The following is a 16,435-nucleotide window of genomic DNA, read 5'->3' as shown; positions in this document are numbered from 1 at the left end:
CTTTTGACCCGCTCATGCCGGATGTAAAAACAAGAGTTCAGAAAAAACAACTGAAACAGAAAGACCAACATGACACAAAGAAAACATTGAGAAGTTTTGGATCAGGAGACGAGGTGTTCATCCGAAACTATTCCTATGGTCCAAAATGGATACCAGCAGTGGTGTTGGACTCATCAGGTCCAGTGTCGTACAACGTCAGCATCGGGAACAATCGAACTATGACTCAAACTCAAACTTTATTTATTTATTTATATAGCGCCTTTCATTTCAGTTAAAAACACAAGGCGCTTAACATAAAAGCAGATAAAACAGTCAAAAAAACCCGAAAATTGTTAAAAACAGCAAACAAAGGACAATCACACAAAGATGGGACCCCTCCCACGCCACCCACACCCACACCCCACCCACCCACCCAGTTCCCCCAGTAGAACCCTGGACAGAAACAAAGAACTGCAGCTAAAAGAAGCTCTGGCTTGGTACTGCTGTGAGGAAACGATATGATGGGGATCCATTTATTCCAAGGCCCAGCCAGACCACAGGGGTCACTACCACAGCGCCCGCCCAGCACAGAGCAGCCCAGGGCCCACTCCATGGCTATTAGACCACAGAGCGGGACCCCAGCCCGCCCAACCAGAACGGGCACAGCAGCAATAGCACCCCCTACAGGTCAAGCTGGTGGTGCCCCAGAAAAATGGATCCCCAAGAGAAAACACTGGAGCTAAAAACGTCAGAATAAAAATGATCATAAAATAACAACAATAAAAATAGAAAAAAGATAAAAAATAAAATAAGATTTAAATATTTTAGTATTTAAAAAATAAAATACGTAAACTGATTAAAACATAACCTACGTATCATTGGTAAAATAACAATAAAAAGAATAGCATATTAAAAACAGAGATAATAATAGTCCTTACAAATAAATAAATGAATAAATATGTAAATAAATAAATAAATTAATAAATAGATAGATAAAAATATAAAAAAGACATAGGAAATGATCAAAGTCATTTAAAAGCCAGACTAAAAAGGTGGGTCTTGAGCCTCTTCTTAAAAACCTCTATAGTCTCTGCGGCCCTGAGGCTCTCTGGCAGGCCGTTTCACAGGCGAGGGCCGTAATGGCAGAATGAAGCCTCACCGTGTGTCCTGGTCCTCACCTTAGGGACAACCAAGAGGCCAGTGCCAGAGGACCTCAGGGTCCGCGAGGGTTTGTAATTTAAAATAACATCATTTAGATAAGAAGGCCCAAGACCATAAAAACATTTATAAACCATTAAAAGAACTTTAAAATCAATCCTGAAACGCACAGGGAGCCAATGCAGTGATTTTAAAACCGGTGTAATGTGTTCCCGCCCTCTGGTCCTCGTCAGAACTCGAAGAAGGCATGAAGAGGCATGTGGATCAAGTCCCAGCTAGACACTGTTCCAGGGGGACAGGAGGCAGACCGGGAACAGGAGGGAACAGGGGGCAGACCGGGACCCCTCTGCCTCCCCGGGAACAGGAGGCAGACCGGGAGCTGTGGGAAGATGGGGAAACTGCAGTTGATGACGCACATCTATGTGTGGATTCTACAACCCAACTATCATCAAATGAGTCACATGACCCAACACCAGCGACTCTCCCTAGGGTTCCTCCTGAGTCACCAGTTTAACCCGTGTTGCGACGCTCACAAAGAGAGAGACATTTACCAGGACATCTCAAAGATTTTTTTATATGAAGTGAGATCTTTCCGGGAATAGAGCAACAATGAGCTCTGGATCTCACGGGAAGGATGAACCTTCTCATTTATTTAAAAAAAAAAGGTTTGTGTAATGTTATTCTGTCTAAATTCAAATTGCATGTTTTATTGGAGCAGCCTCTATGTTGGAAAGTTAGTTAACATCTTAAAGGGGAGGGGATGTGGTATCTTGAATTCGAGAAGATTGTGCTTCAATATTGTATTGTAATTGAGTGGCCAGCAGAGGGCAGACCTGCAAGTTTAGTTGAGTTGTGGCATTGTATGTTGAACAAGAAGAAGTTGGAACAGACATGTCTGACTGTACAGAGAGGTTCTGTTATGCAAATTAAAACTGTTGCACCCACTTCTATGTTTGACACCTTCTTTTTTGGATCAAGATGCAACACGCACTCTTCCCGTTTCTCCGCTCTGATTTCCCTTTTCATCCCACGGCTCCCGGTTGAAACAATGGTCACTGTTGAGATGAGACAGGAGCTGCTCCTGCATCTCTGCAGAGGGGAGCTGTGAAAGGCTGCTCAGGTACAAGCCTGCAACACACCGCACCGCAGGTGTTTGCAACTTTAGGGGGGTCCGGGGGCATGCCCCCCCCCCCCCCGGAAAATTTTAATATGGTGCAATTTGGTGCATTCTGGTGACATCTAGCACTTATTTATACACTTTTCAATTACTGAAAATAGACCATATCGGACAGACAGCTGGAGAGTTTTGAGAGTTTAGCTAAACAATTTCACCTTGAAAATCTGGATTTTTTTTGGAAACTTACAAATGAGAAATTATTATAAGACTAAAATACAAAGAGGCTCTACTGGGGACGAGGGTGGGATCATTCAAACAATAATAAAGGCATATAAAGACAGCAATTCTAAAGTGATTAGTAAACTACACCCCAGTAAATGCTTGAAACAATGTCAAACATAAAATAATTTAAATAAAGATACAGAAATATGATCATGGATAAATATGTACAAATACAAACAAATACAGAATGTCAGCATTTATAAATCTGCATACTTTGACAATACGTTTTGTTATTCATTTGCATGTTTGTAAATGAAAATTACATGTATTTATGTACATATACACTTGGGTAGGGCACTGGACTTTGATGGTGGGAGTACTGGGTTTAGTTGGGAAAGTAAGGATTTAAGGTAAAGGGGGTGAGAGTTTATAAGATTTTTCTTCTTCTCACTCCCTTTTGGACTTGTGTTTATATAATTTACTTGCCTTTATTTGGACATGTTCTCAGGAAACTCTGTCCACCAAAGTGATGAATACTTATTTAAAGTTATGTCACTAGCCGCTAAAAAATCATTGACCAGGAACTGGGGCACTATATCGATCCCATCAAAGGAGCAATGGACTTCAACAATTAACGACATCCATTCAAGGGAAAAAATAACATACAGAGACTGCAAGAGGCACAATTACACCCAAAACTGGAAAAATTGACATTTTACAGCAAATAGACAAGAAGCATTATTGACCCTTGCTTTTGATTGTAGTTGTGGTTTTTATCTTGTTTACATGTAACAAAAATTAATGAAAATAAAGTAACAAAAAAAAAGGAAATAGACCACATCAAACTTACATCTGCTCTAGTCTGTTTAAGATTTTTTGAAGAGAGCACTGCAGTGTAGTAGGTAACACTAGTTAAGAAGTTTTCATGCTGCTTCTAATCACTGCTATTTCACATTTGTTCCTAATCAATATTTCAGAAGTTTTATTTACTTTTTTGTTCTGACTGCCTTGAGGTTCTGCTTTTTGATACTGTTCCAAAGTTACATTTACTTTTTAGATCCTTAATTACTGTTATGTGGTTCAAATTTGCAGAGTTACTTGTTTAAAGGTGCAAAGTAACATTTACTTTTTAGTTACTTTAGTTACTTAATTAAATTAAATAATTGAAAAATTAAATAAAATGAAATTACTGAGATCCTTCAGCTTTTGACTAGAAATACTTACTGCTTAAAGTGTTGTAAAGAAAAACAAAATGAAGTACGTTGACATTATACTGCATTTGAGTGTGAGATTCAGGTATTTGGAGTTGCCTTTGATTCTTTGAAATTCAGCTTAAAGCTTAGTGATTACAGTTTCATCTTCAATGTGTGGCACTGTGTGATTTAAGAATTCATTAAAACAGATGCCACCCATTTAATTTCATTTTGATCTCGGAAATAATCAGTAACATCACTGTTAGAACTACTTAAACTGTCAGTTTGTGTTTAAAAACGGTTTTGGCCAATACCTAGTTTCGCCAGCAGAGGGCGCTCGGTGCTCTATACGTCAGTAGCTGACCAGCAGAAGAAGCCAAGTCAGGACTGGATTAATGAGTCAGCAGAATTTATCATGAAGAAGTGCGCTCTTTTTGACTGTGATTTTGTATATTTTGCAGGTAAGGTGGCTGAAATCAACACACAAATGTTTTTTTTAAAGTAATGATGTGTTTTGAGGGCTTTAGAGGGAACTTAAGTGACGTTTACTTGTATTTTAATTTAAGCAAGTTAGCATGACTCGGACGCCGCGGTTTGTTCCCAAGATGGCGGACGTGAATCGGTGGCGAGCAGTTTCACACACATTAGAGATGTTTAAGTCCAGTGTAAGCTAAAAGGTGATAAACTATCTGATGAGAGATGCATAAAAGCCTTGCAGAAGTGTGAATTTATGGAACAGGCATGTGAACAATAATTAAAGTGTTGATCATATTAAGCTCTTAGGTCCAGAGCTAAGCTAAGCTAAAGCTCACGTCACGCGTATGCGAGTTATACCAGTGTTAAGTCAGTCACTGAGCAGGTACAGGAGTTTGCATTTATCACAAGATTTTGTAATATGCTTACGGTCGTTTTAATTGTGTGGAGAAAAAAACACAAGTTCTTATGTTAGGAGTTGAAGTGTCTGCTTCTTCTTTCTCTTTCGGCTTTTCCCATCAGGGGACGCCACAGCGAATCATCCTCTTCCACCTCACTCTATCATGGACATCTTCTACCCTAACATTAGCCAACTTCATGTCCTCTGTTAAGACATCCATATATCTCCTCTTTGGCCGTCCTCTTGCCCTCCGGCCAGGCAGCTCCATCTCCAACATCCTTCTACCAATAAATCCACTGTCCCTCCTCTGTACATGTCCAAACCATCTCAGTCTGGCTTCTCTGACTTTGTCGCTAACACAGGCAACATGAGCCGTCCTTCTGATGTACTCGTTCCTTATCCTGTCTAACCTGGTCACTCCTAAGGAGAACCTCAACATCTTCATCTCCAGAATTTCTCCTTCACTTCCAACTCACAGCCAACCTGTGGCGCATACCCACTGACTACATTCACCATCACCCCTTCAATTTCTAACTTTAGGCTCATCATCCTGTCTGAGACTCTTTTCACCTCTAGAACACTGTTTACAAACTCCCCCTTCAGAATCACTCCTACCCCATTTCTCTTCCTATCAACACCATGATAGAACAGTTTGTATCCTCCTCCAATACTACGTGCCTTGCTGCCCTTCCACCTTGTCTCCTGCACACACAGTACATCTACCTTCCTTCTCTCCATCATGTCTGCCAGCTCTCTGCCTTTCCCTGTCATTGTGCCAACGTTAAGAGTCCCTATTCTCAAACCTATGTTCCTGCCTTTTCCCTTCTCTCTCTGGCCACGGGCCCTTCTGCCTCCCCTCTTTCTTCCACCAACAGTAGTCAAATTTCCACCGACACCCTGTAGGTTAACAGCATCGGTGGCGGTCGTTGTTAACCCGGGCCTCGAACCTGCATCCACGGCAGTCGCCAGTCCAACCAGCAGAACGACTGCAGAGACATGACTGACGAATCCAGCTGTGTCAACGGTAAGAGGACCCTTCTACGCTCCATAGTCACACTGAAAAGCTGTACCTTTTTCACTCATGTTATCATTTGGCTCGCACAGTGACCCACTGTGAGGGCCCGGACAAGTTCAAGTGCCGCAGTGGGGAGTGCATAACCATGGAGAGAGTGTGTGACAACAAAAGGGACTGCAGGGATTGGTCAGATGAGCCTCTTCGGGAATGTGGTGGGTGCAGCTTTTCACAACTTTCTGGTTAATTACTAGTTTATGCATCTACCTCGGGTCCTGCGTGTCCTTAGAGTTGTAATTATATCCTCATAAAAAGGCCTCTTCTTTTTCTTTGCAGGCTGCTCTCACATTTGCAATGACCTGAAAATCGGCCGCGAGTGCTTGTGTCAGTGTGGATATAGCCTCAGAGACAAAAGACGGTGCGAAGGTGAGCCCATGCCCTGACGTCTGCTCTATGTCGTCATTTTAAAATTACCTTTACTCATTTTTGCAATAATGTACAAATCTGTATTTACTCTGCTGTTAACCGTCATTCACTCAGTGTTCTTTTTCATTAACAGTTAACTCACAACTGAGCTGAAGTGACAAGAAATACATTTTTTAAAATGTCTCCCTTCATCAGATATTGATGAGTGCGCCAGTCCAGACACCTGCAGCCAGACCTGCATTAACACGATGGGCAGCTACAAATGTGAGTGTGAGGAGGGTTACCAGGTTGACCCAGTAACCAAAGCGTGCAAATCTATTGGTAAGCATCCAGACCCTTCCGTTTTATTCTGCTAAGTTTAACAGAAAAATATCAAGTTAATTTGCTTTTACACAGAAATTGAGAAAGAGTCAAGGATGTTAGTAGTGTGAGAAAAATGTTATAATTCACACATTTGTGCCGGATCTAATCTACTTTTGGCACTTTTAAAGTTCAATTTTGGCTCTGGTAGAAAAAAACACATCAATGTTTGTTTGATACAAAAGGATCCATTTGATTGATTTGTAATCAATATCAATAAACACAGTTTTTTTGCTCCAGGGAAAGTTAAGACTTGACCGTAGCAGGTGAATTAGTCCCTTTTCTTGTTATATATTATGTCAGTGATCACTACAGATGTGGATCAACATCTTAGATTTGAATGTTTTTTTTTTTTACTGAACCCCTAGAAGCTAGTTAGCATTGACCGCTACAACAGATGTGTTATTCACATTTTCCACATTTTAGGTAGCTACAAAAATATCCAATTCAGAGTTTGAGAATCTTTTTCCCTCTAATATCTAAGATTGAACACTTCTTGGAATGCTTCTCTTAAGTTATTGTCAACTGTCAAACTTCATATCAAAATGACTGGTGTGCTTGGTAATTCAATTTAAATAAATTCAGGAATCTGTCTTCAAAACTATTAACTGTAAATGAGAACTGGATTTTTATAACTTTTGTCTTGTTTTTGTCTAATTTCGTTATTCTAAACTTGTTTTCACTTATCCAAAATGAAAAGTTTAATTCCTTACTTAAAGTCCCAGCTGTGTTTTAAGTCGCACTTTGTAGTCTAGACTAAAGGGAGACAAACATTTACCTTGAGAGTAGCACCATTTTCTAAAGGATTAACATTACACTCATATCTTGGCTCTAACAAAATCCTACAGTGGCCGCGTCGCAAATGAATATATCGGTACAAGTAATAATTACAACGCAGTATTCTTTATTAACAAATAACAGTAACAACTAACTAACTAATAACTAACTATACAGGCGTTGTAGAATGAGTATGTGTTTCTGTGTCAGGGCGGGTGCGTGTGCCACGCGAGGGCGCGTGAGAGCCTTTGACTCCGATGGGCTTTAGGCCAGTGTTTTTCAACCAGTGTGCCGCGGCACACTAGTGTGCCGTGGGAGATGGTCAAGTGTGCCGTGGAAAATTGCCCTCATTAACTGATTTAACAACATTTCCCATCTCCAGGATTTCAGCTCTCTGTTCATCCAGACAGGCCCTGATAAAACACTGAGGAGTTAGGAATATAAAAGATCGTAAAATACTTTTTCTTTGCGTTTATTTTATTTTATTAAAGACATTTTGATAAGAATGACGTTACCACGATTCAGCTGCAGCTCCGGCTGTATTTTGGAAAAGTCCCGCCCCTTTTACTGTCTCCACCAATCATTCTTGGGGAGCTTAATCACATGTCATCAGTCTGACCAATCAGAAGTGGTTAAAGTCTTCACTTCCTTGTCCCGATTTAGCTCGTAAAGTCGCTCAGTTCTAACAAAAATACCAGCTAAAGCTCATCTTTAGCGATGTAGCTTTCCACAGAATCCGGTATCAGACCGTGGAACAAGTGTACAAAACCATGAAGCTCCGAAAAGCGATCTTTTGCCATTTTATGCACTACATCTCCCATGATGCATTGGGTTGTGAGAGTGACAGCGCACAAGGAGATCTGTTGTTAAACGTCTTGAAACCAACGAACACACATTAATCTGTTTAAAGATCTTCCGACTTAACTTTTATTGCATCTTTTAGAAAAAAACAGCTGCAGTTTCCAGCTTTTTCTGCAAAGATTATCTCAAAAATGCATGTGAGACTGTGTAGGGAGGGGCTGTAGATCAATACAGACTGAGTTTCTCCTTTTTTTAAAATTTTTGGATGCTGGTGTGCCGCGGGATTTTTTTTAAGGTTAAAGTGTGCCGTGGCTCAGAAAAGGTTGAAAAACACTGCTTTAGGCAGCGTGGGGTCTCTCTCTTCCTCCACGTCTGTGGCAGTAAACCCAGACCAGTTCCAAACAACAGATGATTTGATTCCTTTCTTGGGAACAAACTTCCCACTGTCAGCGGTAGCCATGCTGTCGTTAGCTGCTTCGTGCGTCGATTGTCGCGTTTCGCCGTGTGATACTAAAGCTACGGAAGCTCTGGGGAGCCAAAAATGCGCCACATGTAGGGCTGCACGATATGAGGAAAACTTGCGATATGCGATATTAGTGATCAATATTGCGATAACGATAAATTTGCGGTAAATAAACAAATAGAAAAATAAACAAAAACATCATTCCCATTTCATTGCAACAGTTTAAAAATTATACTCCAAATGACCCTCATCGGCATGGGGGACAAACGTCAAGGTGGCTAACCCTGGTCCTCAAGAGCCTCAACCCTGTTTTCCAATTCTCCCTAGACTGCTCCATAATGATAACCAAAATCAGGTGTGTTCAGTCAATCAGGATGTGAAATCACTTGAGTCAGCCAATCAACAGCAAGCTGGTTAAGGAGAGCTGGAAAACAGGCAGGGTTGAGGCTCTTCAGGACCAGGGTTAACATAGTAGGCCTCCATCTGATTGGTCAAAGCATAAAGGGATTTATTTGATTCGTTAAATGCTTCAAGCTGCTAGAAGATTGTTTTAACACATTTTGGGTTTGCGATTTATTGCGAATTCGCCGTCTTTTGCGATATGCATATTGCAGAGCTGGATATTGCGATAACGATAAATTTGCGGTATATTGTGCAGGCCTAGCCACATGAAAACTCTATTTAGTTATTTTTGAAATCGCCCGTAACAAAAAATTCGAATTTATTCATTTGATCGATTTATCGCCCAGGCCTACGTCACCCATAGAAAGTTCTTTACTTCCGGCTCCAACGAAGTGAAGTCAATTCAGTCGCAATTTTTTTTGCACTACGGATGCCGCCATATTGGAGCCAGACTTCGTCAGTCAGCAGTGATTGGTCCGTGTCAGTCTGAGTCAACATTTCTATGGCAGCTACTCTTGCCATTCAGAAGGGAGGTTTTTGTTACTCCACACCCCTACCATTTGAAAAGGGCTACTCAAACTCTGTCAATCAAATGTGTTGAATTTTGGGCGTGGGGGCTAGCAGGCACCACATATTTTTATAGAGGCATCTGATTATTTTTTACTTTTAGTTTATTTTATTACTTGAATAACTTGCAGTATGGAAAAAAATAGCATGAAAAAAGAAAATAAGAGGATCAAGAATAGGTCAGCACAATATACCGCAAATTTATCCTTATCGCAAAATCCAGCGCTGCAATATGCACATCGCAATAGACGGCAATTATCGCAATAAATCGTAAACCTTAAATGTGTTAAAAAAAATCTAATGGCAGCTTGAACCATTTAACAAATCAAATAAATCCCTTTATGCATTTCACCAATCGGGTGGACGCCTTCACTTTGTTGACCAATCTGATGGAGCCCTATTATGTAAGATGTTTGTCACCTATGTCGACGAATGTCATTTGGAGTATAATTTTTAAACTGTTGCAATGAAATGGGAATGGTTATTTGGTTATTTTGCTATTTGTTTATTTACCGCAAATTATATCGTTATCGCAATTTTAATCTCTAATACCGCATATCACGAGTTTTCCTCATACCGTGCAGCTCTAATCAAGAACATGTTAAAAAAAGGTAGCAGAGAAAGAATGGTTATTCTGACCAATAGAATGACTAACAGCTGTTGATTTCTCTATAGAAGTCTATGGGATTTTGGAATCTTGACACCAGCGAGTACTTCCTGTTTGGAACACCGGGGGAGGGGTCACCTAGTCCAGTTCTCATATACAGTCAATGATCCATACCCAGTCTTGAGATTGTTGTAATACAGTTTTTTGCATTTTTTCCAAATCTTTGAAACAGAAACATGGAGGTATGATTAAACAAAATCCTCCAATCTATTCGACCTGATGCTCTCCTGTGATGTCTGCTGATTGTTACAGAAAAACATGGTATTTGAGTCTGAAATGGACTGTTTCATGTGGAGATTACTTTTTGCACACACTCTGTGCTCAGAATTGAGGGTCAAATCTGGCTCTTACCCTTTAAAACCAGAGCTGTCACCGGCGACAGGAAAATAGACACACGCTCTTCGACCTGTCGCAGATCTTCAACCGTTTACGCAATGAATGTAATTCTAACAGGTTCTGTTCGGCACAGAGAGAAACGAGGCGTGCCTCTTCCTGTGCTATTTTCAGCTGATTTACGTTGATTGTGTAAACTCTTCAGTAATGTAAGGTGCTGCATATCAGTGCAGAGATGCTTTTCTGCGCAGGAATTACGTTATTATACAAACAGTAGTTTGCATAATAAGGTTCAATTCAAAGAATGTCAACGGTTTTGTATAAGCTCAGGTGTTAAGCGGTTAAAAAGCCCAAAGCCACAATTTTCAGCACCAGTTATTCCACAAGGAACTGTAGTTTACAAATTTCCACCCAGTTTACTATCTAGTTGCAAGTTTTAAGACACAACTCTTAGCTGTTTTATACTTTGTCAGTTGTGTTGACCAAAGCTAAACTCACCAACTCTCTTTGATTTCACATGATTACTTTGAGCATGAGGCTATTTGTAAAACCGCCCCACCTCTGTTCTGTGATTTTGCAGGTACAATAGCCTACCTCTTCTTCACCAATCGTCACGAAAGATGACTCTTGACAAAAGCGAGTACACTCTAGTAATTCCCCGCCTAAAGAATGTGGTGGCGCTGGACATTGACGTAGCCACTAAAGAGATCTACTGGTCCGACATTTCTCTGAAGAAAATCTACAGACGAAACTGACTAAAACCAGAGCGGAGAGGACGTTGGTTTCATTCCCTGATGTTTGAAACCAGTTTGGATGTTCCATGCAGAACAAACATAGACTCAGCTGACGACTCTGCTCAGCACCAAACCATCATCGACAGCGACGTTGATGCCCCTGAAGGAATCGCCTACGACTGGGTCCATAAAAACCTCTATTGCACTGACGGTATTCGTAGCACTATCTCTGTGGCAACTGCTGATGGCAGCCATCGCAAAACTCTCTTCCACCAAGGCTTGTCGAAGCCTCGGGCGATAGTGTTCGACCCCCATAGCAAGTGAGATCATGGTTGCATTTACATGCGTTTCTCATGGTTCAAACTATTTTTTTACTGCCATTTTTCAACATTTCACAGCTTTCTATACTGGACTGATTGGGGAAATCCGGCTAAGATCGAGAAGGGAGGTCTTAATGGAGGAGACCGCTCCACTCTGGTCACAGGGTTTGGGAGTTAGCATTGTCACAGTAACGTTTGTTTTAGCGGTATTAGTCTGTTTTTTACATGTTGCACACAGGGTTGGAAGTTACAGGAATTGTGAATAACACAACTGTCACTTCTAATAAGGCTAACCTGTAGCGTGTTCTAGGGTTACTGTGAGCGCAGTTTATAATGTTGGACTGACTGATGGACATATCTGACTCCTGCCTCGCTTAATGCGCCTTATAGTTCGGTATGCCTTATACATGACATAAGACTAAAAAAATAGGCCCTTCATTGACGGCGCACTTTATGATCCTTATAGAAAATATGGTAGATGATTTAAAAAATGAATTTATTTAATGTATTTGCATTTTAGAGGCACCAACACTTGCAGGACCATCGCAGTCAGAAACTCCAGCCGTGACCCCGAAAGGGACAAAACGGATTAGAAGAATGTATCAATGAATAGAAGAATGAATGCTTTTATTTCTTAAAAAACTAGTTTTTAAAATCTAAAACATTTTACAAAAATAAAAATTAAAAGAATCGGCCGCGTACAGGGAGGCCCAAACCTCTACAGAGGAACACGGGCCAATTTATTTTTAAAGGTAAATAATAAAATTAAATAAATGGGCCGCGGCGGCGGCCAAACCGACGGGACAGGATTGCCCCCACAAACAGCACCCGACCTAACAAAAAAAGGCACCCTCGTTGGTCGGAGGGACTCCTAAAGACAAAAAAAAAAAAGCAATCAGGCATCGGCTGTGTGGGTCGGGGGGGGTTCTTCATAACGCTCATAGGTTCCTCTAAACAAAGTAGACAATGAAGTTATCAGTTAATACAAAATAGTTATGTAATATGTTTGTATAGATTATAGAAAACAATAAGTAAAGAAGGCAAATAAAGTTAAAAGTCAAATAACAACATTACTTTAAAAAAGGTGATAAACATTACTTTTTTTTAATATACTGTAGCATTGCAACACAAAAATAGGATTGACATTTCACTGTTGGGATACAAGACAGTAAATGCTTCCAAATTAGACACCAATATTAATGGTCCAGTATTTCATTGTTATGTTTCCAGGTGAGCACATTATAATAGTTTGATTTGTATGTATTTGGTTTTACACTACGTTTATGTGGTAAATAATGTATTTGAGGACTACAAATATGGCGGCCAAGAGTTCCTGCGGGTGACTTCCGGTTACTCAGGTGTGTGGCTGATTACAGCTAATGACTGCACAAAGAGGGGGAGGCGGAGCCAAGCAAGAAGGGAGGACAGAAACAAACTTTCTGTTTGACGTAATCACTGCCGCTTGGAGGAATGGATAAAAAAAAACGAGGGATGTTTCTCTGGATACAATTTGACGGATATTCTGGAATTTCAAAAGGTCTTCCCTAGTCTTGGAAAGTGTTACGATATCAGACTCAACTAATCTGGTTAGAAGCCGTTGTCCATCTGAACGCGGACAAACGCACACATTTGAGAAAGAAAGTAGAACCCTGATTGATTTTGTAAATACTCTCATTTAATGCTGAGTATTACAATACAGTATGACAAATAACAGCAACCGTTAAAAATCCAGATCATCTTGTTAACCAAGTTCAATGAGAAGAAAGTCAGGCGTGAAGCCTACTTACTGGATGGTGAAGGACCACCTCGACTGACCAGGCCCTTGCGCTTGACTCCCTTCGAGGTTGCCTTTCTGGTCATGGGCCTGTTGGTCCTTGAGTGGTCCTTCCTCTTTGACGGGGCCTGGCCCCCCTGGAGGAGCTCCCATATGTTGTGAGTTGTTCCCTGAAAGACAAAAATCTAGATGTCATTTTTTTCATACTCACGTGTCTGTCAGGAGCGTCTGAGCGCTCGTTGATCCAAGGCTCCGGGGGCGGATAACAGCATTTAGCCTTAAATGGAGCAATAACAACTAAAATGCCCCCACAAACAGAGTTAAAATTGTCCAGGAGCTCATCAACGTTTCCATTGTAGGCGTCCACGTAGGAAAGCTCAGAGGCTGAGAAAGCCGCTGAAAACTGTAGGGCTGTCTGCGCGTTCATCAGGCGGCGGGGGCGTGCGAGGGCGCGTGAGTCAGGCGGCAGCGTTGAAAGCTCAAATTCAAATAATACGGGCAAATGATCCGAAAAACAGGCATCAACAATCTCCTTGACCTCTCCATGTAAACCCAGAGTTAAAACCAGATCCAGGAGTGGATCTGGTTTATGATTATTATTTATGATTTGTTGGGTTATTTCAGAACATTTGAGCTCCATGTTAGAGCACCAGGACAGCCTTTATTTTGTTAATGTTGATCATTTTATTTATGTTATTTTATTACTGAGAAAAGCGGATGTAATGTTTGGTGAATCAAGCTATTGCTTTAGTAATGTCCCTGCGCTGTCCGTAGTACTGATTTACGACTTTAGCAAAGCAGTGTATTAAAGTACGTCATCTGAACGACTCCCTCGTCTCATCAATGACTCTTATAAACCTTATCAGCAGGAATATAAATACGTGACATGAGCCACTGTCACCGCCCCCCCACGTTAATTTTGCGCACCGGACAATTGCCCGTATTACCTGAGCCTAAAACCGCCACCACCGCACGCTCCCCCTGGCATCGCTTCGCGCCCCCCAGCACTGATTTAGACCCACATACAAGTACAGAAACAGACTATCATCTTCCACAAACAAGAAGTGTCTTACCCATGTCCTCTGTCTTGGGGTTTTGTCAGTTTAGAATTGTTTATGTAAAAACTCAGTATTTTGGCAGGTACACATAGTTTTTTAACTTTAAACATAAAAACTCCAGTACTAAGATCAACTAAATCAAAAAATGTAATTGCCCTTAATTTAGGAAGTATTTGTTTTGTGGATTGATTGTATGAAGAGTGATTTAAAATTCTAATTGCTTTTTTTTGCAGAATAAAAACAGGTTTTGTGTTTGACTTGTAACTATGCCCCCAGATTTCTAAACAATAGGTCAAATAAGGAACTATGAGGGAACAATATAGAATATACAATGTAGCTGTGTTTAAAAAATACTTGACTTTATGTAGGATGGCTAATGATTTGGACAATTTAAAGAGAACATGCGTTATGTGTGGTTTCCATGATAATGTATGATTCAAAAGGACTCCCAGAAATGTTATTTCATTTACTCTTTCAAGAACAGAATCCTCAATTTTTAACTCAGAGATGTTTTCCAGTTTTCTTTAGCCAAATATAATGTACTTGGTTTTATTTTTATAAGACAGTTTGTTTGAATCGAACCATTCTTTGATTATGGATAATTCTTTTGTTATGTCTGAAAGAAGCTTTTCCAGATTATATCCTGATAAATACAAAGTAGTGTCGTCAGCATATAAAACACAATTTAACAAATCAGAAACTTTACAAAGGTTGTTTATGTATAAAATAAGTAATATAGGACCCAATAGGGACCCCTGAGGTACTCCACGTTACAGGACACATATCAGATTTTTCGTTGAAATAAACATACTGACATCTGTTAGTAAGATAACTTTCTAACCAGGAATATGCTGTTCATCTAAAACCATATTTCTGTAAACTACTAAGTAACATAGTGTGATTTAATGTATCAAACGCTTTTTGAAGATCAACAAAAACGCCTACCGTAAAATTTTCCTTCCCTATGGAGGAAGAAATATGATCAACCAGCTGCATTATCGCCATTGAAGTAGATCTGCCAGCCCTAAAACCATATTGATCCTCATGCAATAAATTAAACTTTCCAATAAAATTGTTCATTCTTTTAACAAAAAGTTTTTCTAATATCTTGGAGAATTGGGATAATAGTGAAATTGGTCTGTAATCTATAAATATATGACGATCTCCATTTTTAAAAATGACAATAATTTTTGCTGTTTTCATGTTATTTGGAAAAATGCCCTCCCTAAAAGACATGTTAAATATATGAGTTAGTGCTTCAACAATGAACTCAATTGTGTTTTTAATTAATGACATATCAATGTCATTCCAATCTTTGGATCTTTTATTTTGAAATGTTCTTACAATTTCTATTATTTCATTTGTACTAACCTCAGACAGAAACATTGAGAACTTGATTGGTTGGATACTAAGTTCTTTCATCTTCTTTATTGGCTCTTTTATTTCCATTGCAAGTTTATTTCCAACATTAGCAAAGTATTCATTTAATTCATTTGCAATAAGCGTTGGGTTTCTGATATAAATATCACATTTTTTAAATAACTTGGATACTCTTGTTTCTTATTGTTTTGTTTTTTTTGGTTAATTTGTTTATTATTCATTATTCATTTCAAAGTGTTGGTTTATTTTGTTTAGTGTTGAGATACCTCTGTGGTTGTGTTGAGTATTTTGGAGGCGTTTCTGCTCTGTTTACAGATAATATTGTTTTCATCATTTGAGGACATTTCCTTTAAAATAGATTTCAAATAAACTCCTTCCTTTCTCTGCATAGTTCTGTCCAAGCCTCCTCAGCAGCCACAGTTTCATTGATGATTTCACTGAAATGCTGTCAGTTGTGTCTGAAGGAGACACATAAATGACAGAAATGATCAACTTTGAAAAGGCCTCTGGTGCAGATGTCAATGAATTAGTGAACTCTGTAACTTCCAGCATTTTGAATGTTCTGGATGCCATCACCCCATGAAGATGACAATCAGAAACAGTAGACAGAAATCTCCCTGGATGGACGATGATTTGGTCAGGGACACAAGAGGCAGAGCTGAGTGGAAGTGGTACAAGTCAAACCTCCAGGTTCATCATGGGGGGGGGTTACACCTACAACCAAATCTCATGCAGGACAAGGGAAAAGTACTTTTCTGAAATCATTGGAAGTTGCAGCAGCAACTCTCATGTCTTCTTCACAACAGTAAACAAATGAA

General features: G+C 39.9%; 2 protein-coding genes across 2 annotated transcripts in view; both read left to right on the top strand.

The window, feature by feature from the left end:
* The first annotated feature begins 3,995 nt into the window (after positions 1–3,995).
* On the top strand, positions 3,996–16,005 carry LOC101164031 (low-density lipoprotein receptor 1-like). Its single transcript, XM_078951086.1, is given in 7 exon segments — positions 3,996–4,130; positions 4,666–5,567; positions 5,648–5,770; positions 5,892–5,981; positions 6,177–6,302; positions 10,932–10,964; positions 10,967–16,005. Coding segments are annotated over 6 exon segments (540 nt in total). The 5' UTR covers positions 3,996–4,130; positions 4,666–5,539; the 3' UTR covers positions 11,107–16,005.
* The window catches only part of LOC100125501 (low-density lipoprotein receptor 1), a 31,245-nt gene continuing 26,075 nt past the window's right edge, over positions 11,266–16,435 (top strand). Inside the window, exon 1 of the mRNA XM_078951017.1 lies at positions 11,266–11,405. The gene's annotated coding sequence lies outside the window, so the exon portion shown is untranslated. The remainder of the gene's footprint in view (positions 11,406–16,435) is intronic.

Source organism: Oryzias latipes, chromosome 8 (genome assembly GCF_053564925.1).
Source record: "Oryzias latipes strain Hd-rR chromosome 8, Olatipes_Hd-rR_3.1".
Classification (NCBI taxonomy): domain Eukaryota; kingdom Metazoa; phylum Chordata; class Actinopteri; order Beloniformes; family Adrianichthyidae; genus Oryzias; species Oryzias latipes.
This window is presented reverse-complemented; position numbering and strand designations above follow the sequence as displayed.